Below are 24187 nucleotides of genomic sequence, written 5' to 3' on the forward strand. Positions count from 1 at the left end.
GAGCTTCTGCCTAAGAGCTCATCTCAGTCACCCCTCTGGCAGGTTAAAGCCATTCCCCTTGGCCTGTCCCTACAGGCCCTTGTCCCAAGCCCCTCTTCAGGTTTCCTGTAGCCCCTTTAGGCACCGGAGCTGCTCTGAGGTCTCCCTGGAGCCTTCTTTTCTCCAGGCTGAACAAGCAGGACACATCCATCCTTGCATGCAGACCATGGATGGGGACCTCACTGTGACCAGGAACCAAGGGACCACCCTCGGACACTTTGCCGTCCTTGGCTCTCCAGCTTGCCATAGCCATTGCCACGGGACACGATCCCATTGCTGCGAGGTGAGCTCATGGCCCGGCAGCACCACACACATCAGAGGAGCTCAGAGGCCATCCGGGGAGGAGGAACCATCTCCGTGGCGAAGAACCTCATCAGCGTTTCCTGTCTCACGATGGAGAAATCGCATGTGGTGAAGAGGCTCTAAAAATAGGCTCAGGCAAACTTTGAACCACATTGCAGATGGTAAAGGTAAAGCCAGAGCTGCCCCAAGGGGAAAACACATCCCCAGCGTTAACCCTAAGCGCTGGTGGAGCCGGATCAGAGGGCAGCAACCCCCGGATGGGCAGCACGACCGGGATGCTGTCTCGTCTCCTCCGTGTCCCCATGCAGCGTGCAGGGGAGGACATTAGGAGCAGGAGCACGTAGCTGCAGGCTCTGTCTAACAGCGCTGCCGCCTGACCCTGATTTGTAGCAGGGCTGAGTGGGGAGGTTTGCTCTAGCGTTACAGCTCTTCCTGTGGTAGTAGCCAGCACGGCGCTGGGATGGGGACGGGATGGGAAGGAGAAGCTGGGTCATGGTGCACTTGTTGGTGAGGGGAAGGAGAGGGCGCATGGGGATGCTCCATCCCGTGGTACAAGTGGGGTTGCTGCCCCCCGTGGTGTTGGTGCTGGCACAGTGATGGAGGGATGTTGGATGCTGCCTGTCCCTGTCCCCATCAGCGCTGTGGCCCTATGGTGGCTTGTCCTGCATCTCATCTCTGCCTGCCCCTGTGTCACATCACCAGGGATGGAGTCATATGGGGACAGTGGCCAGGGCTGATGGGGCATCTTCCAGCCGAGGCATCAGCCCCCTGATGGCACCCAGGGGATGCTTCACCTTCCCAGTCTCCACCATGCCAAGGGTGACAAACTGCTGGCAAAGTCCCCGTGCATCATCGCTGTGGTCATCCCTGCGTGGAGATGGATGCATCCCACTGGTGTCCATCCCCAGGGATTTGCAGAGGCAAAGCTGAGTGAATGGAAATACAAATCCTGGAAGGTTAAGCTGGGCCTTGTCTGTGGAAAGCTGGCAAGGGGTGTTCTGCCCATGGAGGATGGAAGGGGCAGCACTGCCTGTGAGCATCACTCCATGGTGCCGTGGTCCCATGCTGGCTCTGCAAGCCCAAGTGGGAGAGACCCAAAACCAACCTTTAACCAGACCTGGAAGATGGCTCGGACCATAGGGAAGACAAAAGAGCCGGAATGATTAAAGGGAAGTAAATGAGAATCCTCCTGTTACCTGAGCTGCCTGATGCTGGCCTCCTGCACACAGCTCAGTGCTGGCGTGACTTTATCCTTGGGAGCAGGCTTCCCAATAGGTTTTCCTTTTTGCTGTTTGTGCAATGGCTCTAGGGAATCCATCGCTTCCTGTCTGCCATTGCCTGGCTTCACCTCTCCTTCTGCCTACAACTGCTACATCCTTATGGGATGGGTTCAAGGTGGTGGTTTGGATCATCCTCAGCCTTTACCTGCAACGGTGGAGGGGAAAAGTGACCCTTGGAGTTCTGTTTAGCTACGAAAATACCCCAAAACAGTCCTGGGACAAGCTGTGTGGTGCCTGGTGGCCACCTTGGCATCAGTGTTTTGGCAAAAGGCATCCCCTTGCCGGTGGGAATAATAACCAGGAGGGGGAAGGGCCGGGGCAGGCAGACAGGCAAATCCATTTTATCAGACGCCACATGTTTTATGAAGGCACATTTCAGCTCTTCAGCCTTGGAAAGCTTTTCATAGCCTTTAATTTTCTAATAAAAAGGAATTACGTTTGCTGAAAAGCCCGTAACAAGATTCACTGTCATTGTCTTTTGTACAGGCCATAATTCCTGCCTTGGGGCTGCCTGCAGCCCCGTTGTGTGGTCCTAAGTGTGGGTCCGGAGAGCTTTGCCAATGGGATGCACCGGGGGTGATGGGGATGAAGGCGAGCGCCGCGTTCAGCCTCTTGGTGCTGTGCATTGCATGTGGCTGCCTCTGGTTTGAGGTGCACTGAGGTGGTTCCCGCTGGATGTGTGTGATGGGTGGGATGGCTCAGGAACCAGAAAACAGGGAATCTCAATTGCCTGGTTGTTGGCCTCATAACCGGGAGCTCAAGAGCGGTGTGAGGTCTGGTGGCTGCAGGAAAGCTTTCCTGGTCTTTGATGTGGACGAGGCAGGTCGTGGTTATACACGAGTCAGAGCAGCCAGGTGCTGAGGACAGAGACAGTGCCCCCTGCTCTGTGCCAGCATCGTGTAGCGGCACAAGAGCCACCATCCCCTCCCACATCCCAGTGATGCTCACAGCATTGGGAACCCTTCAAGGCTCGCTTTGCTCCCTGCTTTCCTCTGGGGATGCACCTCTCTCCAAGCACAGCCTTGCCTTTGCCGGTGCCACGTGGCACCGGAGCCGCGATGCCGCCGGCGCTCCGTCTCCCTCCAAGTTGCTCATTTGAAGTTGCAGCTCAGCAGCCTCTTTTCATGCAGGAGGGATGCAAAAGCAAGCACAAACACCAGTAAATATCGTCTACATCCTTCCCCCCACCCTTTTCCAATCCTTGTTTTCCTTCTTACTTCCCAGCTGGTTTTTTTTTGGAGGTGGGGGGGAAAGGGTTTTCAAAGCTTTCCGTAACCGTGTGTAACAATAGGAAGCGTTGCCTTTTAGCCTGCGGCCGGCACAGTTTTAAATGAGGTCCCAGGTAGTCATGGTTACCTCTCCTCTTCAGTAAGAGATGACTTTTATTTCCTGCCTTTTGTATTTGCACATCTCAGATATACATTCTCCTAAACCATAATTGGTATTCACGGATAGACGGGGACGTGGGAGCGAGCCGCCGCGAGAGGGGAAGGGAGCCAGATGGACGCAGGGGGTGTCAAGGTCTCCAAGCCCCTAAACATCAGGAAATCTTAATTCCAAGTCATTTTTCCTCCCCTGGCAAAGACCTGCCTCACTGCAGCCTCAGGGCTTGTCCCTGTCCCACCTTCTGGGTGCTATCCTGGCATTCGGGATTCACCCTGCTTGACAGCAGCAAGCCTCTCCTTGCGGAAGGGTTCCCCAGCATCCTGCATCCGTCAATCGCGATGACGTAGGATGGTGGCAGAGGGTCCACCCTGTGCCCCCCATTCCCAAGCAGGATCCTTGAGCCCACGGGCACTGCGCCCTGTTTGGGAAACGCTGGCAACGGGCACAGCCCAGGGAGCGAAGCGCTCAGGCAGTGATTGATGACAGATCATAGCCTCGTTCCACAGGATCATTGCTCAGAGTGTGGGCAAAGCTGCGCGTCCCATGGGGACCACGCGATGCGCGCCTGCGTTTCAGGGCAGAGGGGATGGGAAGCCACGTATTTCACACCTCTGTTCCTTTTCTCCCCTCTCTAAAAGCACCAGGAGAACAAAAAGCCCTCCAAGCTCGTCTAATCGGAGGCCAGCAGATTCCACCCACTTCCTTTTGGACAACTTGCATGCGCTAGGAAATCATCCAGAGCTGCCTTTAGAGCAAGCAGAGTGCCCCAGCGGTAGCTCGTGCCTCTCTGGCAGGATGATAACCGGCGCTGCACAATCACTGCGCCGGAGCCGCAGACATATTGGCTTTTCTCAGCCAGCAGGAAGGAATTTGCACAACTAAGCAGGAGACGGGAGCAGCTCGGGATTTGCGGCTCTGGATGTGCCCGTGCCTTTTGCCGGTGGCAGCGTATCAGGGGCTTGCAGACTGCGTGCACCTGAGCTCCGTTGGGGGTGCTTGAAAGAGATGGTTTGGGGAGAAGCCGTTTGCTGCTTTATGTTTCCCAACCCTTTTAATGAGAAGAATGTGTTCTCGTCAAGGAGGTTTGTCCTTAGAATATAGAGGGAAGGCAGCGGCGCTGTGGCATTTACCTCCGCAGGGCCAGGATGGATGCGCTGCATCCCAGAGCATCGTCGGGAGGAGCAGGGTTGGTCCTGGGGTTCCTCATGGGGTAAAACCCAAATCCTCACTCAGGGCAATGCTCCTTTGCTTGGTTTTAAGTCCAGATGGGGATATATGGGTTGCTGGAGCGACTCCCATCCTGCAGAGGCTTTTGGTCCTTCTCCAAGCAAAACTCCCCCTGGTTGCAGGTCCTATGTCTGCCCTTGGCGTGGGTGAAGCGAAGAGGTCAATCCTCTATAGGTTTGTAAGGTTGGGAACTAGAGGCTGGCCCTGCTTCCATCACAGCAATCCCTTTCCCAGCTGGAGCATTTCCAAACAGGATGCTCCAATGTGGAAAAGTGGCATGGCAGGGTGGATTCAAACCCTGCTCCCACTGTGGGTGCTGCCTGGTAGGGTCAGAGCCTGACCCGGGCTATGGTACCCAGCCCCATTTATGGATGCAAAGTGCACATCGGTTGCAACAGCAGCTGATGGACACTCCAGTCTATTAGCAGCATTAATTAAGTTACAAAAATTATGCATGTTATCAGTTATGAGACGACCTTTCATAAACTCAGTTATTAAAGCAATAAAGCATGACCCGCTGGTCCTAACCAGTTTAATGGCTGGCTAAGAGTGTGGTTTTTCACATAATACTTTTAGCAGGTCATTAGCTGGGCAATAAGAGACCGTGGAGAGCCCAAGTGATGCACACGAGTGGCAGCAAGAGGCAGACACATTGCTGGGGCTGGGGGTCACCATCATCCCCTGCTGTTTACATGCATGGGCTGTGGTGGGTGATGGTGTGGTGGTTGCTGCCAGGGATGCTCCCAGCTTGTCTGTGCCATGCTGGAATCCTGGTGGTGTGGGGCAAATCCATCCCTGGGTTGCTACGGGGCAGGTTTTGGGACTGGTGTGCATCTCTCTGCAGCCGCGGTATTGCCTCTGCTGCAGAAGGGAGATGGGATGTGGTGATTTGGCCACCCCAGGGCTCCTGGTTGTATCCCTGGTGCTGCTGTAGGATGGAGACTTTGACCTTCTGCAGGGCTGGAGGAGGTCAGGAGGGGCCAGGCTTCTCCCTGCCTGCTGGTCTCGGTGTATGGGCAGTGCTGGTCTCAGTATATGGACAGTGCTCATCTTGGTGTATGGGCAGTGCTGGTCTCAGTATATGGACAGTGCTCGTCTTGGTGTGTGGGCAGTGCTGGTCTCAGTATATGGACAGTGTTGGTCTTGGTGTATGGACAATGCTGGTCTCACTGTATGGACAGTGTTGGTCTTGGTGTATGGACAGTGTTGGTCTTGGTGTATGGACAGTGCTGGTCTCAGTGCATGGGTAGTTCTGGTCTCAGTGTATGGACAGTGCTGGTCTCACTGTATGGACAGTGTTGGTCTTGGTGTATGGACAGTGCTGGTCTCAGTGCATGGGTAGTTCTGGTCTCAGTGTATGGACAGTGCTGGTCTCTCCAGGCTGAGACCCCGTTTCAGGATGTAGGGTTGGTCCCTGCCTCCCCACTGTACCCACCGCAGCACCCTTGGGGACACGCCACATACCCAGGGCCAAGTGGAAGAAGCCACCGAGTCCTAGCCGCCAGCTCCTGCACCCTCCACATCCCATTGCCATTACCCAGCACATCCCGTCTGGGTGCTGATGCCCTCCCTACCTGTGGCTACACCACGATACCCAGACATGCCGAGCTCTGCACCGTGCCACCAGCACCCCCAAAGCTCCTTCCCCAGTCCCCGCCAGCCGTTTCCAAGCACTGACCCTCTCCATAAACAAAGGAGAGGGAGAGGGAGGGTGGCTGGCATGTTAATATACTCTCCCCCCCTCTTTTCCTCCCTTCATCCCTCTGGGAAAGGCCTTTGCAGATATAAGCAAACCTTGATTAAAAGCTGCCTGACAGGCAACGGCAGCAGCAAGCAGCAGGCAAGGAAGCTCTCCAAGTCCAAAGGGAGCTGCTTCTGCTGCTGCCGCTGCTGCCTCCATTCTCAGATGTCCCTGATCCTTTAATCAATCACAGCCGCAGAAGAGAAGAGCAAACACCCGTGCCGGGGCAGAGGTATGTGCTTGCATTCGTTCCAGCCGCAGCTCAGGCAAGCAGGGCGGCCGCACGCCTTCGGCTGCAGGCATGGAGCCGTCCCCCGGCTTGGAGCTGCTCTTTCATGTCCAGGAGGAAGCAGGGGCTGTGCTCCTGCTGGTCCCTCCATGGAGGATGGTGCCCCACGGGCAGCGGGATGGATGCAGGCATCTGCCCCCTTCCCGCTGCTCCAGTGCAAAATGCATCCCTAGGGAGGGGGATGCTCCAGCTCCTATCCCATGGGCTGTGGCGTGCTGGATGAGTGGGGAAAATGGGGGCTTTGTGGATGGATACCCCACCGGGGAGCTGCTGGGATGGGGATGGCCATAGGGCACCAGCCTGGATGTTACATCAAACAGAGGGCTGGCCAAACCCATCGGCGGGGCATGTGGTGCGTGACCCCCAGAGATTGCCCCATTGGCGCTGTATGGGGTGGGCAATGGGTCTGTTCCATCCCCGGGGCTGAGCACCAGCCGGTGGCCATGCCCTGAACCAGCAGCGTGCAGAGAAACCGCCCACCCCGGGGGTGATTTGTCACCGAGTGCCCTGTGTCACCGCGGGGCTCCTCGCTGAGGCTGGCGATGGAAAACCGCTTCAATCCCAGCAAAATCCTCTCTTTCCTGTCGTGTTCCCCACCTCCCGTGCGGCGCTGGAAGGGGGGGGGGTGCTCTGCCCACCGGGGCGGGCAGGGACTGTGATTTCCTTCCTTATTTCATTGCTGGTGCTTATTTTTAGCACCATGTGGTAATAGGTAGTGACAGTGCCCTGGGATGTACCGTGCCTCTGGTCCTGTGAGAAGGTGTCTGGGGCAGAGCTGCTTGATGCTGCAAACCAGGGTCAGCCAATTGCTGGCTAATGAGGCACCCGAGGTGGGGGGGGAGCACATCCAGGGGTTGGTGTTTGGAGCAGGGACTTTGTGGGGATCAAGGATGCTGGATCGTGCTGGCCTCAATATCCCATCCTGGAGCTGCTTTGTGGGAGGGTTGAATGGGTTTGGGAGGCACAGGGATGTTGGGATTGTGGTGGTACCGGTGCCAGCCCCGCTGTGGGTACAAATCCAGTGAGGATGGTGTGGCCAGGGAGAGACAGGGATGTTATGGTGCTGGTTTTGCTGCTCCCAAGCCCATTAGTAATGGATCTTTGTGGAATAACCCTCCTCATTAAGGCAAGCTGCCCCCTCTGCTTTAGAAAGGAACACTCAGCTCCAGCCAGGCTGTGCATATGTAAATGGGGCAACGAACAAACCCTGATTGAGACATCATGGGGCAGCTCTAGGACCCCCGGGAATCCGCAGTCCTGAGGGGGAATGGGGGCCTCTGGGAGGGCTGGAGGGTGCCAGTGGTTGGGGACAAGCCCCAGGCACATCCTTGGGTCTGGCACTGGACAGGGCCATGGATCCGTTTCAGGCTGGGATGTGTCAGAGTGTTGGAGGCTCCAGCATCCCAGTTCCAGCCAGCACATCCTCCCAACAGCGCTGGGATGTAGCTCCTGCGCTCTGCACCGTGGCTTGGGGCAGCAAAGGGGGAATTCCCTCTCATCCATCCTTCCCCCTCCTGATTTTGTCAAGACATCACTTGCATGCCCAGCACTGGTAGTAGAGGTGTGGGGTCCTCCTCATGCCTGAGCTGAAGTCCTGCTGAGCTGGGATTAAATCCTCCTCATCACCCACATCTGGGATGTTGGGATACTCCAGGGCTTCGAAGAAGCTACAACAAGGTGCTGGAGCTGAAGCCATCCCAAACATTGGGCAGCTTTGGATGTTGCGATGCTCCAAGGATTTGAAAGAAGCCGGAACAAGGTGCCGGAGTTGAGCCCATCAAAGGACACTGAGGAACACCAAGGGATGCCAAAGGATGCTGAGGCCCTACTGCACTCACTGCTGCTGGAAAAGGAGAGCTCAGACCCAGCATGGGCACAGCCTCCCTGGATCCATCCCTTTCATCCCCACATGCCAGGGCCTCAGCACCGCTCTGTGCCAGCCCGGCAGCAGCTCGGCAGGGCCATGAGACCCTTCCATGTTTTGGCAGCGTGTTGCTAATCAGCACGACCCAGCGCGCACCACCGCGGGCTCGCTGCTATTTAAGGAGCCTACTTGAAATACACCTGCAAGAGGGGAGAGGAGCGCCAGCAAGTAAATAACCCTGGAATCAAAGCACTGGCGGGGGCAGGATGAAGAGAGATGCGGAGATTTAAGGACAAAAAAAACAAGCAATAAGAGAGAAAAATGAGGTGCAATGTGGCAATTGAAGAGCTCGGGCGGCATTGTGAAGGGATGCTCTGCGGTCTTGGCGCTCGGTGGGGAGATGCCATCGCAGTGGCCATAGTGGAGGATCTCCACCTGCATCCCTGGTGCAGGCGGAGGGATGGATGGAGCCCTGCACTCGCCTCCCTGCTTGGCGTGTTTATCACATGCTGCCATTCAGCTCCTGCCTTCTTTTCCTCCCCTTTCTCCCCTCCTTTTCTGAAACATTATAAATCAAACAGCTTAAAATGTAAAGCATCAAAAATTCTAAAACCTTCATCTATTATTAACTGTGACAGTAAATTCCACCTCTGAATGTTTCACATAGCAACTGTTACCAGGACTCGGCATCCGAAGCTGATGTTCCAGCAACTTTCCATCACACTGCCACCACTCCGGTGATGCCGAGACTGGTCCAGTGAGACGCTGTTGCTCCCAACGCCTTGCTATGGGATTGGGATGCCAAAGAGAAACCCATGGTTCATATAGTGAGAGGATGGGAAGGGAGCTTGGTGCCTGTGTTGGGATGCAGTGGTCAGGTTCTTTGTTATGGTCCTACCTCTACGATGGTCATGTAACCCCCCAAACTTCAACACTTTCCCCATCACATTATGGAGTGCCACAAATAGCAAGGATGGGGATGGGGATGGATACAACAGATGGATAGAGATGGCTTTGCAGGGGATGATGTTTGCTTTGCGCCAGTGCTGGTTGTAGTAGTGACCCTGGCATGGGCAGTGGGTCTTGATGTCTTGATGCTCTGAGCACTGGACTTGCGGCTTGCTGGGTGTCCATAGGGATTGGTGTCCATAGGGAGCTGGGCATTCCCCACCGGTGCTTATTCTCCTTCCCTGTGCAGCTTCATGGCTCTGCTTTGTGTTGTGCCCCTGCCTAGAGGCCGGGATGGCTCTGGCTGCTGTTGGTTCATGTGGACATGGGTTGGGATGGTTTGGGTTGGATTTGGGAACCCTGGCTCCGCAGCCCTATGCGAGCCCAGCCATCACACCATCATCCCCGATGCTGAGCCATCACCGTGGCAAGGCTCTCACCAGCATTCCCAAGCACCCAAAACCACCCAACACCCCCCCTTGCAGCACCCTCCATACCATGCCCAGTGTCCCCATACCCTGTCACAGGCACCCCTGTCTCGCCATCACCCCGGCTGTGCCGCCTTCCCGCAAATCCCAGTGGCTTCCCGCGTGCCGCTGTGATCAATTCCATGCCGTGCCGGCTGCGGGCCAGGCAGCAGCGGCTGCTCCATCGCCTCCCCAGGGAGAGGCAGCAATTTTCCTGCTCTGAAGAAGCTTGTGAAGGTTTGAGTGAATCTGGGAAGCAAATCTAATTGGCAACCTGGTAATTCCTCGGGGGGGACATGTACTTTGGTCATATCTAAGTACATTCCAAGCCAGTGTTTAAGACACGCCGAATCCAAACTTGGACAGTCAAATACCAGCAGCTCTAAGCTCCTTATCTATTTCAGGCAGATTAACTCCTTAATCATCCCTTTTGGAAGTTCCCTGCCCCAAATTCCTCTCCCCACCTCTTCCTCCCGCCCTGTTTTTCAGCAGGAACAAAAGGAGCCGGTTTTGTGGGGTGCCAAAAGGTGGGGATGGCGCCTGCAGTGATTGACAGAGTCAATAACCGGGGAGCAGGAGAAGGCCTATGGAAATCTGCTTCCCCAGCTCACCTGCCCTCCTATTTGTCTTTGGGATTTGGACGGGGGGGAACGTGTAATACCCAAATAATTCATCACATGGCCCTGAACCTTGATTTATGGTTTCCAGCCCTCTTCTAGTCTGTTTTTAACCTTTCCCAAGCTCCTTTTATCCTTGTTTTTCCCTTTATCCAAGGGGATTCCTGCTCAGCATCCCCTAGCAGAGGTCCCAGCACCCACCATGCCCCCAGCCCCACTCCAGGCAAGGAGATGCTCATTTCCCCCCCTTGTTTTCCCCCGTTGGCAGGCTGTGCTGAGCCGCTGGGATGCAGCCAGTGCTGGGCACTGTCACTCAGGGGAGTGTCGGAGCATTACGCTTCATTATGGAGCTGTCTGCTGCTGGCAGGAGATGACTTAGAGGGCAGAGCCCGGCAGCAGCGTATCCGGATTCACCTCCAATGGGCAGACCTGTGTGCAGGGAGATGCTGAGGAGCAGCATCCATGGGGTGTGCAGGAACAGGGGAAATGGGGATTGTGGCGGCGAGCTGGGGATGGAATTCAGCCCGGTGGAGCCCCAAAGGCAAAGACAGGAGGTGCTGTGAAACAGGAACGCGGGAAGGCAAAGGGGGGACAGGGAATTGCCCCCCTCGTAACTGTGGGTCCCAGTGAAGGGGTCTCATAGGACCACTGGTAGTGTTTAATGATGCTCTTTTCAAGCATCCTCATGGCCAAGCTCTGGAGCAGGAGCAGGAGTGTGGGAGAGGGATGAGGGTACTGGGGTCTGTCCTTTGCCTTTGCGTGCTCCAGTTTCTTGGCATTGCAGCGTGAATTGGCTGGAAGTTTTCCCAGTAGAAAAGCTGGCTGTGGCCAGAGCAGAGCCTGAGGTGTTGAAGCCAGAGGGGACGGATCCACTTTGGGAGAGCTGGAATGTCCTGGGGTGATGGCCATCCTATGGGGTGTCCAGTCCTTGCTGGGGATGGAGATGTGCTGAGAAGATCCAGGACACCGGCATGGGGCTGGGGCACGAGCCTGCTCCATCCCCACGGGACCACCATGCACAACACATGAGGTGGGGAAACTGAGGCACGGCTGGAGAGTGGTCCTGCTTCCAAGCTGCTTGTGGACCATGAGCCACCCCCATCGCATTCCCAAGGGAGTGCAGCCTCATGCATTCAACCACATCCACTTGCAGCAGCCAGCTCAGGAGACAGGCACGTACGGAGCAGATCTGGGATCAGGATAAGGATCCATTCCTTCTCTCGTTCTTTTATCCGCTTTTAATGTTGTTGCATGAGACCTGAAACCCCACAGGGCCTCAGCATCATCAAGGTGTGGGGGATCCTGGTTTTCTTGCCCTGTAGAGGGGGACCAGCATCACCTTGGGTGTCCAACACTCATGGATGGGAGAGACTGCGCTTCCTCATCGGCATCGCTCTGCTCTCCATCCCATTCCTTACAGGGATACGCTTTCTGCCTTGCTTCAAGGGGAAACTGAGGCAGGGAGCAAAGCAGGGCATGGGAGAGGGAAGGAGGTTAATATTAGCCACAGTTATGATTGGAATGGTTAATTATTAATGGAATTGAAGTGAGCGGGGCCAAGAGCGGGAGGGGAGGGAGGAAGAAAGAAGGATCCTGACCTGTCAGGCAGAAAATGAGAGGATAAAAGGAGCAAGCTGAGACCTGGCCAGGCTGGTGCTTGGCTGAAGGTCACCATGGTGGTGAATGGCAGCCCCATGGCCGTGGTTGTGCCCATCGGTGCCGTCCTCCCCAGCACCCAGGCCTGCAGCAGGATTGGGTGCGGATGTGGAGGAGCCGGGTCCCTCCTCATCCTCATCCGGGCTGGTTCTGCTCCCCGCTATCCGCGCCCCAAGGTTGATGTCAGCCCCGTGCTGGGAGCAAACACGCAGTGGTACGTGTACCCTCCATGGTGCACCCGGTGATGGATCGTGCTCCGGAGCGCGCTTCCCAACGGAGAGGGGATTTACCCGGGAAGAGCCGGGCTGAGCGTCTACTCTGCGGCCAGCTCCAGACTCTGGGATTTCCTCTCCTGGTCTGTTGGTTTCTTCTTTTCTTTTCTTTTTTTTTTTTTTTTTCTTTTATTTCCTTTTATTTCTTTATTTCTCCCCCTTTTTTCCTTGGGTTTTTTTCCCCATTTTTTTTCCCTTTTCCCCCCTTTTTCTTTTTCTTCTCTTTTCCCTTTTTCTTTTCTTTTTTCTTTTTCTTTTTTTTCCTTTTTCCTTTTTCTTTTTTCTTTTTCCTTTTTCCTTTTCTATTTTTTCTTTTTCTTTTACTCTTCGGTTTTATATTTTTGTTTTTATTTTTTTCTTTCTCTTCTCCTTTTCCTCCTTTTTTCTTTTCCTTTTTTCTTCTTTTTCTTTCTTCCTTTTTTCTCTTATTTTTTCTTTTTCTCTCTTTTCTTTTTTCTTTTCTCTTTTCTTTTCTTTTCTTTCTTTTTTTCTTTTCTTTGTTCTCTTCTTTTCTTTTCCTCTCTTTTCTTTCCTTTTCATTCCCCTCCCCTCTTTCCTTCCCCAGTCCTTTCCTTCCGGCCATCATTTTCCAGCACCAACAGAATCCACCCCACACCGGCAAATCTCTGCCTCTCACTGCCTCCCCCCATCCTCCCCAGCCCGACCCTCCCAGTGAACCCCTGGCTTCAAGCACCCAAACCCCCCTTCCACAATGAAGGAGGAAGACCCAAAGAGGATGGAGCTGGCGGATGAGCCGGGTTTCCATGCTCCAGGATGAGGTTGGGGAGGCCACGGGCTTCCCCTGGCAAGGGATGGAGGAACCGGGGCCAGCAGAAACGTTGAGTCATGAGTGCGGTTCTCAGGCCGTGTTTTTATTCCCGAGTAAAATTCCTTGCTGGGGAGGAGCAGCACTGGGAGCTTGGGGGGGGGGGGGGGGGGGGATTTGAACTGAAGGATCTTGCCCTACAAATAGGGTGTTAATGGGCACGCACCCCATTGCGATGGGAATTCCCTGCTCCTGGAAGGAGGTTTGGAGAGCAGAGGGGGGGATCTGCCCAGGGAATTCCCCAGCAGCTGAATGGGAGGAGCAGCGTGATGTGGGGGGGCTGCAGGAGATGGGGACCCCATCCCTCCTCCTCCTCCTCCTCCTCCTCCTCCTTCTCCCAGCCCATGCAATGGGCGGCGCAGCCCCAGCTCCATTTATCATCATCTGCGGGCAAGTGAAGTGTGCAGGGAGCAGCTGCTCCGGTGGCTGAGCGCCGAAATGGGGCGGGATGCGGCCGTGGGGGGCTGCCTGCTGGGTACCAGCATCCCCCCAGTCACTGCACTGGGATGGAGCGTTGGTGATGCAGGAGATGGTGGTGCTGATATGGAGCATTGGGGAGAGGGTGTGTTAAAGGGGTTCATTAAAGGAGGGGAGCATTAAAAGGATGCAGTGGGGAGAGGGTGTATTATAGGGGATCATTGGGGTGAGAGCGTGCTAATGGGGAGCACTGAGGAGAGGGTTCATTAAAGGGAGTGCATTGGGGAGAGGGTGTACTAAAGGGGTTCATTGTGAAGAGGGTGTGTTAATGGGGTTCATCGTGAAGAGGGGTGCACTGGGGACAAGTTGCATTATGGGGGTGCCTTCAAAGGACCAGTGCATTGACAGTGGGTACAGCCACAGGCAGTGCCAGGAACCACAGGAGCATCCATGGGGTGCAGAGACAGACGGACAGAGCCACCTCCAAACAGCCTGGAGGCTCTGACCCAGTCCCAGGGGTCCCTTTGAACCTCCTGGGGGAAGTCCATCCCATTCCCAGCTCCTGGAGCACGATGCCTTTTCCCACACATCCTTCCCCTCCCCATTCCCCCCTCCTCAACCTCCCCTTCCCTCTCCTCCCTCAATAACCGAGTTCTCCGGAGCAGTTTGCGGTGTGGCAGGCAGCCAGAAAGGGTTTCTTTAACCTCCACCAGCTCACAATTAAACAAATCCGGGGCTGAGGCGCTTATTCCCCCCTCGAGAGCCACCAAAGAGGGGCTGGAGGCCGGATCCTATCCCTTCCGCCCCCACTTTTGATGCCTCACGGTGTGGGGATGCACCCCAGGGCTGGGAATGGGTTTGGTGATGGGGTTTGGGATCTGGTGCCAGCGCTGCTCCGATGCTGAAGCATCCCCCTGTGAGTGCATGCTGCTATTTATAGGCCTTGAGTCCTTGTTGATGGCGCAGCAGCAAAGGCGAGGAGGGAGCAGGCGGAGCAGCAGGGCTGGAGCAGGCCCCATGGGATGAGCTGGGAAGCAAGGCTGGGATGCAGGAAAAAGGAGGGGGGTGCCCGCTGCCTGGGTGCTTACCAAGGGTCCCCGGCCATGGGAAGTCCTGGGCTGCCTTCAGTGGGCTCTGGATCCGGCTCTGCCATTATCCCTGCCAGGCACAGGGATGGGGGGGAAGAAAAGGGAAGGAGGGAGGGATTGAGGGGAGGAAAACAACACCAAAGGCAGCCAGGCAGCACAAATCCTCCCGAGCAGCAGGCAGGCTGCAGCGGCTGTGCTGGCAGCGGTGCCCCAGCTCCTGGCATCGTCCCCATGCGCTCTATCAGCCCCTGGCACCACGTCACCCCATGCACCACGTCAGCCCCACGGGTCCTTGTGTGTCCCCAAAGGGTGATGCTGGGAGCTGTGGGGCTGGCTCCGTGTCCATAGGGGATGGGGTGATCCAGGGTGGATGTAGCTAGAGGGGACAGTGTCAGGCTGGCTCTGGGCACCGTGATGCTCCTCTTCCAATGCATGCCCTGGGGATCCCTTCCCGGGGTCCCACACCATGAACCCTGCCTGCAGCGGTGGCTTTGCCATGCCCTGATGGCCCCATATCAATTCCCATTGCTGGGGCAGTGGGAGCCAGACTGGAAACTTCTCCAGGGCCGGGAAAGCAGGGACGTGGCAGGAGGAATGAGCGTGCAGGGCCCCTGGGATGCGGCTGCGGCCGCTCCCCCTCCCGGGAAGGGCCATAGCCTTGCTGCTGTCGACAGCTTGATTTGATGCCATTAAAGCCTTTGCTCGGAAACAGCCTACATCAGGCAGCAACATCTGCTGCAGCCCTTCTTTGGCAAAGCTGCAGTAGGGAGCTGGCCTCTGGTGCTGCCGATGGAGCCGGTACTGCTGGGGATGAGGCTTGGCCCATTCCTGGTCCAGAATGGCAGCATCCGAACCTGGGCAGAGCCAAATGATGGGGTGGCCTGTGGGGAGATGGGGCTGTGGCTCGGCATTGATTTCGGCTCATCTCGGGTGGGGATGTGATGGGCAGCCCAAGCTGCATCTCCTGCCTGATGGGCCTCATCCAGCCCCTCATGGTGTGATCCCCATAAGGAGGTACCCAGGGGTGCTGGATGAGCCCCGGGCTTTGCCATGCACTGGGACATGGCTGAGACTGGAGTTATCCTGCAGGCATGGCCATGGCCTCATCCTGCTCAAGAGCTTCCTCCACAGCCTGCATGTGTGGGTACCCTGCACACATGCATGCATGCACATCCTGCACGCGTGCTCCCTCCGTGCATCCCCACCTCTGTGTGCCAGCGAGCGACCCATCCCCTTGCACTGTGTGCTCCTGCCCATCCTGCCATTGTCCCAGCCCTTTGGAAATCAACACTAATTAATTAATAACACTAATTAATAATACAAGAGAAGGGGGGGGGAGGGAAGCTGCCCTTAAAGCGCCAGCTCAAGGTCTTCTCAAGCCCATTTCATTTGTCACACCTGGAGCGTGAGGAGCCCTTTAGTTTTCTCACTGCTGCCCAGGGCTGTCCCAGAGACCTGGCTTTGATTTTGCTGCCTTTGTTCCCTCAGCCCTGGCACAGGTCAGGGCTTTCACAGTGGCCTTCCTGGGTTTGGCATTGACCCATCCTTTCGCTGGGATCTGAGCTTTAACCAGAGCCTGTGGGATGCAGCTGCAGTGTCGGGGAGCCATGTGGAAAGCATCCAGAAAGATGGGGATGAAGGGGACGGGATGTTGGGCTGGGCTGGATGGCACCGAGCCTGGTTCCGTTGGTGCCAGGGGGCACGGTGGGATTGTTGCATCCCTGAGCCACCAGCGGGTATGGGAATACAACTGAATAACACCCCGTATAGACCCCAAAAGGTGCTGAGGCGTTGCTGGTGTTGGTGTGAGGAAGTGAGGCCGAGCTGGTGCTGATCCACAGCCAGAATCGCTGGCAAAGGAGCACGTTGGGGCACAAGAGTGGCAGGGGGACGCATAGGAACACACACACATCATCCCTGCAGCCCTTTGGGGCTGCCTTAAGCCAGGCTCCCAGAGCTCAAACCACTCCAAAACGCACTCCTGCTCATCCCAGCACCTCCAACCCACTGGTGCTGGAGATGGGCAGGATGCGTGCTCCCCCCACCACCACTCATCCCTTCATTAGTTCCCCACAAGGCACTCAGCTGCCTCTGGAGATCAAATCAGTGACCCAGGTGCTTCCCTGCACCTAATGCAAGCTGGGTAGGAAATGGGGAGCTTTACTAATAGACGTCTGCTGGTGGGAGCAGACAGCTTCCAGATGGTACCACACCGGGGTAGGGGGATCGGCTGGGGCCAGGGGGGCTGCGGGAGGCAGCAGCAGGCAGGGTGAGTTGAAATGACTGTTTCTTGCAGCAGAGCCCTGTGGTTGTGGCCCTCCTCACTGCTGCTTCCAGTCATTAGCACAATCATGAATAAGGGATGGTGATGAGTGGGATGTTGGGAGGGGGTTGTAGCATCCTGGTGTGGCTGGGGAGGGTCATAGAGGCCGAGGTGAGGGGCTTTGGAGGTGTGGACACAGAGCACTGGGGCTGGGGGACCCCAGCGTGGTGCAGGGGGTCACTGTGACAAGTAGGCAGGCAGGGAGGGAGTTGCTTGCCCTGGGGGGGGCAGCAGAGATAGGGAAGGGTCCCACCAGCAGGGTCAGGAGGGCTGGCAGTTGTACCCCAGCCATCCCCCTGCTCGCAGGCACCGTGCTGCGAAGCAGGGCGATGCAGCAAGGAGATGTGATAGAGGATGAGGCAGGGAGATGCAAGGTGAGGTGATGCAGTGCCAAGTGATGTGATGTGGGGCGATGCAGAGCGATGCGAGGTGATGCAAAGCCAGCTGCTGTGATCTAGGGCAATATAGGGCGGTGCAGTGCAAGGTGATGTGAGGCAGGGCGATGCGATGTGATGTGATGCAGGGGGATGTGATGCGATGCGATGCAGGGTAATGGGATGTAGGGCAATACGAGGCGATGAGATGCAAGGCAGTACAATGTACTGCAATGCAATGGATGAGATGTGATGCAGGGCAAAGTGATGGGGGGAGATGAAATGCAAGGTGATGTGAACCCAAACCATTCTGTGATTGTATGCAAGGTGATGCAATGCAAGGTGCTGTGATGCAGGGTGATGAATGCAGGGCAATGCAATGCAAGGCAACATGATGCAGGGAGATAAATTGCAAGGCAGCACAATGCAGGGCAATGAATGGAGGGTGATGAATGTGGGGTGATGAATGTAGGGCAGTGCAATGCCGGGTGATTAAATGCAAGGCAGTGCAATGAAGGGTGATGAATGCAGGGTGATGCAATGCAAGGCAACAAGATGCAGGGAGGTGAAATGCAAGGCAATGCAATGCAGGGCTATGAAGGGCAATGTGCTGCTGGGTGATGTGAGGTGAGGCAGGGCAATGTGAGGCAATGTAGGGCAATGCAAGGCGATGCAGGGCGATGTGTTGTGATGCAGAGCAATGCAGGGCAGTGTGAGGTGATGCACAGCAATGCAAGGCGATGCGGGGTGATGTGATGTGATGCAGGGCAATGCAAGGCAATGCAGGGCAATGTGAGGTGATGCAGGGCGATGCAAGGCGATGCAGGGTGATGTGATGCAGGGCAATGCAAGGCAATGTGAGGTGATGCAGGGCGATGCAAGGCGATGCAGGGTGATGTGATGCAGGGCAATGCAAGGCGATGCAGGGCAATGTGAGGTGATGCAGGGCAATGTGATGCAGGGCTATGCAAGGTAATGCAGGGCGATGCAGGGTGATGCAAGGCAATGCAGGGTGATGCAGGGCGATGCAAGGTGATGCAGGGGGCTGCAAGGCGATGCAGGGCAGTGCAAGTGATGCAGGGCAAGGTGATGCCGGGCGCCACGAGCCGACGCGGCAGGGCTGCAGCTCTGCCCCGGCAGTGACGGCGCTGCCGCTCGGCCGGGCACGGTGGCGATGCTTCATTTGAATTCTCGCCTCTCTCTCTCTCTCTTCGCAGATAAGGAGCCCGCGCCATGCAGTCCTTTCGAGAAAGGTGTGGTTTCCATGGCAACCAGCAGAGCTACCAGCCGACTTCACAAGATACATCACGCCTGGAGAATTACAGGCATCAAAGTCAGGCAGGGCCGAACTGCGAGCGGCAGAGGCTGGTGGCGAAGGAGTACTACAGTCAGCAGCAACTGCCGTACTCGGGCTACGAGAACAGCGCCGTGGAGAAATACCACCGGGGAAACAAGCAATTAGCAGGGCAGCAGCTGCAAGGCAGGCCGGCCTTTTCCAATTACGCCGTGCAGGAGAACAGCCCCTACCCTGCCCGCTATTCGGGGGACGAGAGCCTGCAGGCGTGGGGTGGCCAACCGCAGGCGCTGCCCGGCGGCGTGGCCAAGTATGAGGAGAGCCTGATGAAGAAGACGGCGGCGGCGCTGGCGGGCGGGCGGCCGTACCATGAGCCAGCAGCACCCTCGCTGCCCTTCCGGACTCACTTCCAGCAGCAGCAGCAGCAGCAGCAGCCGCCCGCGCTCCCTTACCCCAAGCTGCAGCGGCAGAAGCTGCCCAACGACGTCTCCTCGCCCATGCCCTTCTCGCAGAGCCCGCACTTCGGGCAGCACTCGCAGTCCTTCCCCGCTTCCTCCACCTACTCCTCGGTGCCGGGGGGCAGCCAGCCCGCACACTCCTATAAGAGCTGCACGGCTCCCTCGGGGCAGCCGCCGCTGGAGCGGCCCCTGAGCAGCGCCGCCAGCCTGGCCCCTGGTCCCCGTGTGCCCAACATGCACGGTTACCAGCCCAACCGCATCGGCTACGAGCAGCCGCCGCAGCCGCCGCCACAACCGCCGCAGCCACCGCCGCAGCCGCCGCAGCCTCCGCAGCCGCCGCAGCCGCCGCAGCCCTTGCAGGGGCGGCACCATGCCCCGGAGACCCTCCACTACCAAAACCTGGCCAAGTACCAACATTACAACCAGCCCGGGCAGACCTATTGCCAGGGCGATGCGCCGCCGGTCCGGACGCCGGAGCAGTACTACCAGACCTTCAGCCCCAGCGCCAGCCACTCGCCGGCTCGCTCCGTCGGCAGGTCCCCGTCCTACAGCTCCACTCCTTCCCCGCTGATGCCCAACCTGGAGAACTTCCAGTACAGCCAGCAGCCGCTGAGCGCCGGCGCCTTCCCGGCCGGCATCGCCGACCACAGCCACTTCATGCCGCTGCTGAACCCTTCTCCCACCGACGGGACGAGCCCCGATGCTCAATCTGGCAACTGTAAGAACATGCAGAAGGAGAAGCTGCCCGAAAACCTGCTGTCGGACCTGAGCCTGCAGAGCCTGACGGCGCTCACCTCCCAAGTGGAGAACATCTCCAACACCGTCCAGCAGTTGCTGCTCTCCAAAGCGGCCGTGCCACAGAAAAAGGGCATCAAGACGCCGGCGAGGACCCCGGAGCAGCTCAAGGGGCAGCACTGCAGTCCTGAGAGCAGCACCTACTCGGCGGAGCAGGTGGGGACCCCACTGTCCGACCCACTGAGCACCCCTCAGTCCGTCCACGCTGAGGCCCAAGACGCTGACTATCTCAGCGGGTCGGAGGATCAGTTGGAGAGGAGCTTTTTGTACTGCAACCAGAACCGCAGCCCTGCCCGCGTCAACAGCAACTCCAAGGCGAAGCCCGAGTCCGTGTCCACGTGCTCTGTGACCTCCCCGGATGACATGTCCACCAAATCCGACGATTCCTTCCAGAGCATCCACGCCAGCCTGCCCCTGGAGTCCTTCACCAAGTACGTGACCAACGAACGGGACTGTCCCCGGCTGCTCCTCAGCGCCCTGTCCCAAGAGGAGCTGGCTTCCGAGATCATCGTCCTGCAGGATGCCATCAACGAGAAGGCGGATAAAGCCTGGGCCAACTTGCCCATGCTCAACAAGGAGGCCACCAAGTCCCCCTTCCAGCTGGAGAACCACCGGCCCTGCCTGGACTCCATGGTGAAGGGTGCCTGGCCCAGTCAGGGTGACTCCAGCACGCTCACCGAGCCCCTTAAGATGGACAAGGCTTCAGGAGCCAACGCGGGGAAGGAATTCAGTGAGGAGGTGTACGAGGGTCCGCAGGTAGAGTTCACAGCCGCCGAAACCAAGGACTCATTGAAGGATGCTGCTCCACTCGCTTTCAACTCCAAACCCAACATCCCTGCGGCGACGTCGAGCGCGGGAGCCCCCGGCTATAGTTGCTACTCCAACACCACTGCCAACTCGGTGGGGTCTGAGAGCACCATGGAGAACTTCGATTGGCCAGAGGAGAGCCTGGGCGATGCGTGCCTGCGGTGGAAGGAGCTGCAAGCCACCGAGCTCCCCAAGGCCTTGTTCCCCAATAAACTGGTGGGGTCCTGCAAGGAGAAAAAAAATGCCTGTGGCTTGGATCTGTGTGATGGAGAGCAGCCGGCCAAGAGCGAGCCGGACAGGGACTATGGTCAGCAGGAGGAGGAGGAGGAGACGCTGACCTACGATGAAGCGGCGAAGGCAGACAGCGAGAGGTGGCTGCAGGACACCCGGCACTGCTGCTCGGCCGGGGACTTCAGTGAGATCCCCATCATCTCCTCGCCGGAGCTGAAGGAGTCAGACCTGGAGGCAGAGGAGTACTCGTCGCTGTGCGAGCTGGCCGGCTCGGAGCAGAAGTCGGTGGCATACGATGCCTCGCCACCCAAGCCCCCCGAGATGCCTGCGGTGCTGTCCTCCAGCGAGGTGCCCGTGTCCGCCGAGGAGACCGTGAGCACGGTGGAGAAGGAGAACTCGGCTCCCGCTGCACGTCTGTCCGGTCAGTCCGTCATCCTGCTGGGCCCCGCTGTGGGCACAGAGACCAAGGTGAAGAGCTGGTTCAAGTCCTCCCTGCCGCACATCCAGCCTGAGGAGGAGAGCGGCGCAGGGGACGCAGCCCACCCGGAGGCGACTGATGCTGAATCCACCCCGTCGGTCGCAGTGAAGCAGCAGCTCACCCCTGAAAACGCGTTGGGGAAGGCAGAGCCCGTCTCACGGGGCAAAAGCCTCCGCAACAAGAGGGTCCATTGCCGGCTGCCGGAGGGGGACAGCGCAGGCAGCGCTGTGCTGAGCCCCTTTGATGATGGGCCTGCAACCGGTGGCGTGGCCAGCGCTTGCCTCGGACCGGACAGCCAAGCAGAGGTACCAAGCAAGAGCACCCACAGCCAGACCCCCCGGTTCCCAGCCGAGGGCTTGCCAGCGCGCATGTGCACCCGGTCCTTCACCGCCCTCGCCGAACCCCGTGCCCCAGCCCCGTTGGAAGGGCTGAAAGCCCCCACGCACCAGGAGAAGCTGGGCAAGAAGCCGGCTTGCGGCGCGAAGCAGCGGGTGGCCTTCAAAGCCAGGAAGCGCAGCAGCCGGCCGGCCCCCAAAGTGGTCCAGGGCACCGGGGACACCGCGCTGCTGGTGCCCGGCTTGGTGGTGGCGGAGGAGGTAGTGGGGCCGACGCCGTTAGAGGGGGATGCGGTGGATGGCGGGGAGAGGGACCAGCGGTCGATGATCCTGCGCTCGCGGACCAAGGCGCAGGAGGTGTTCTACACCAAGAGGCAGCGGGGCAAGCGGGCGGCTGATGTGCGGCTCAAGAACTGCAAGGTGCCCAAGAAGCTCATCGCCAACAACCACCTCCCGCCCGCGTTCAAGCTGGCGGCCCCGGGCAGCCCGCATAAGGAGGGCAAGGTGGGTGCCCGGATGAAGCTGCCCAAAGCGGGGCCGGGCGTCGGGGGCAAGTTGTCCGAGCGGCCTCTGCACTCGCTGAAGAGGAAATCCACCTTCATGTCCCCCATCCCTGCCAAGAAGAGGAACCTGGTCCTGCGGAGCAACAGCGGTGGCGTGAAGGAGGAGAAACCGGAGGCCCCCCCCAGCCTCTTCAAGAAGATGCCGGTGGCCAAGAAGGTGAAAACCAAGCTGCCCCCCAAGTCCTCCGGCGAAGCCATCCCAAAGCCCCCTCCTCCAAAGGAGGCCCCTGATGTCTGCATCAAGATCACGTCGCGGGCGGCCTTCCAGGAGGCCACCAAGACCAAAGTGCTGCCTCCCCGCAAGGGCCGCGGCCTCAAGCTGGAGGCCATCGTGCAGAAGATCACCTCTCCCAACCTGAAGAAGTTCTCCTGCAAACCGGTGGTGGCAGCGGCGGCGGCCACAGCCTACGGCACCTCACTGAGCCCTATGGAGCGGGTGAAGCACACCGGGGTGGCCGGTGACGCGCGGTTGCCCAAGCCGGTGTCGGCACAGAAGGCACCGACCGTGCCGGGGGCAGAGCAGCTCTGCCGCAACCCCAACGGCCGAGCGCCCAAGGGGAAGCTGGGCGCTGGGAAGAAGCTCTCTGCCGATAACTGCCATGGCGAGGCGTGCGCGCCGGCGGCTCAGCCCGGCTCCACCGTGGTGGCCAAGAGCCTGGGGCTGCTGCCCAAGAAGAGGAACCGCAAGGGCAAAGCGGCGGCGCTGGGCATGGCCAAGGCGCCCTTGGTGCCCGCGCTGTGCCCGCTGCGGGCGGGCGGCGGGGAGGAGGCACCGCGCGAGGGCAAGAAACCAAAGAGCGAGGAGAAGGAGATGGGTGAGGGCTCCCCCGAAGGACGTACCGCGGCCGGACCAGCGCGGGGCCCGAAGCCCCGGGCCAACCACTCCAACTACAACGGCTACTCCAAGCGGCAGCGCAAGCGCCTGGGGCACGGCAAAGCCAAGGCGGTGCCGGCGCGGTGCAAGAGCCGCGGCAAGCGGCGGCGGCAGCCCCAGCAAGCCCCGTTGGTGCATCCCGCCGAGCCCGAGATCCGGCTCAAGTACATCTCCTGCAAGCGGCTGCGTGCGGACAGCCGCGCTCCCCATTTTGCTCCCTATGTCCGCGTGGAGCGGCGCGGCGAGTTCACCACCGCCTGCACCGTCATCAACACCCCCGGCGAGGAGGCACGGCTGCAACGGGGACCGGCCGGGCCGGCGCCGCGGCCGCGGGCAGCGCTGCCCGCCTCCTCCACCATGCACATGGGGCCGGTGGTGTCGAAGGCGCTGAGCGCTGCCTGCTTGGTGTGCTGCTTGTGCCGCAACCCCGCCAACTATAAGGACCTGGGGGACCTCTGCGGGCCCTACTACCCCGAGGACTGCCTGCCCAAGAAGAAGTCGCGGCTGAAGGAGAAGGCGCGCGTGGATGAGGATGCTCTCGCTGCCGAGCGGGCATCCCGAGGGATGGAGGGCGGCTGCGGTGCCGGCGCGAAGGCGGTGCGGCCGGAGGGTGGTGCCGAGGCGGGCAAGCAGAGCTCGCTGCGCTCCAGCCCGCGGGGCATGTTCCGGAGGCTGCAGAGCTGCTACTGCTGTGACGAGAGGACAGAGGGCGAGGAGGCGGCCGAAAAGCCCCGGCGGCACGAATGTCACAAGGCTGAGTCCCCGCCGCAGGAGCCGGTGGGAGACACGCAGGAGCATTGGCTGCACGAGGCTTGTGCCGTATGGACCGCTGGGGTTTTCCTGGTGGCGGGGAAGCTCTACGGGCTGCAGGAGGCTGTCAAGGCGGCTGCCGACCTGGTAAGAGCTCGGCTGCCTGCCCGGTTTGGTGCCGCACCGGCCGCCTTCAGCTGGAGCTGATCCCACCAGGATGGAGTACATAGGGTTGGCCCCGATGAGTTGGCTTGGGAGGGGAAGTGGGTGTTCGGGCACCGCTGGCTTCCCGTGGGATTTGTGCTGCTGCATCTCTGATAGCACCCAAACACCCCCTTTTAGGCATAGAAATGTGCTTGTGGTGTTATGGTGTGGGAGGGTGACGGGACATCCCCAGCGCCGGGAGGGTGCTGAGCCTGGTGGGTTTCATCCCCCGGCCCGGCCGTGTGTTGCATGGGGTGGCTCGGATGCAGCCTGGCGAAGGC

General features: G+C 58.6%; 2 protein-coding genes across 3 annotated transcripts in view; one reads left to right on the forward strand and one right to left on the reverse strand.

The window, feature by feature from the left end:
• RAI1 (retinoic acid induced 1) overlaps window positions 1-24187 on the forward strand; it is a 69709-nt gene that overhangs the window by 43802 nt on the left and 1720 nt on the right. For both annotated transcript variants that reach the window (XM_061473728.1, XM_061473729.1), the window contains one exon: window positions 18335-23849. In XM_061473728.1, coding sequence (XP_061329712.1) covers window positions 18351-23849 — 5499 coding nt within the window. In that variant the 5' untranslated portion in view covers window positions 18335-18350. The remainder of the gene's footprint in view (window positions 1-18334; window positions 23850-24187) is intronic.
• The window catches only part of SREBF1 (sterol regulatory element binding transcription factor 1), a 36291-nt gene continuing 15480 nt past the window's right edge, over window positions 3377-24187 (reverse strand). The window contains exon 20 of the mRNA XM_061473731.1: window positions 3377-3389. The gene's annotated coding sequence lies outside the window, so the exon portion shown is untranslated. The remainder of the gene's footprint in view (window positions 3390-24187) is intronic.

The sequence above is a fragment of the Pezoporus flaviventris genome, unplaced genomic scaffold (genome assembly GCF_033815535.1).
Source record: "Pezoporus flaviventris isolate CSIRO_AGI_PZ_B2104156 unplaced genomic scaffold, CSIRO_AGI_Pfla_v1 ptg000078l, whole genome shotgun sequence".
Taxonomy (NCBI): Eukaryota; Metazoa; Chordata; class Aves; order Psittaciformes; family Psittacidae; genus Pezoporus; species Pezoporus flaviventris.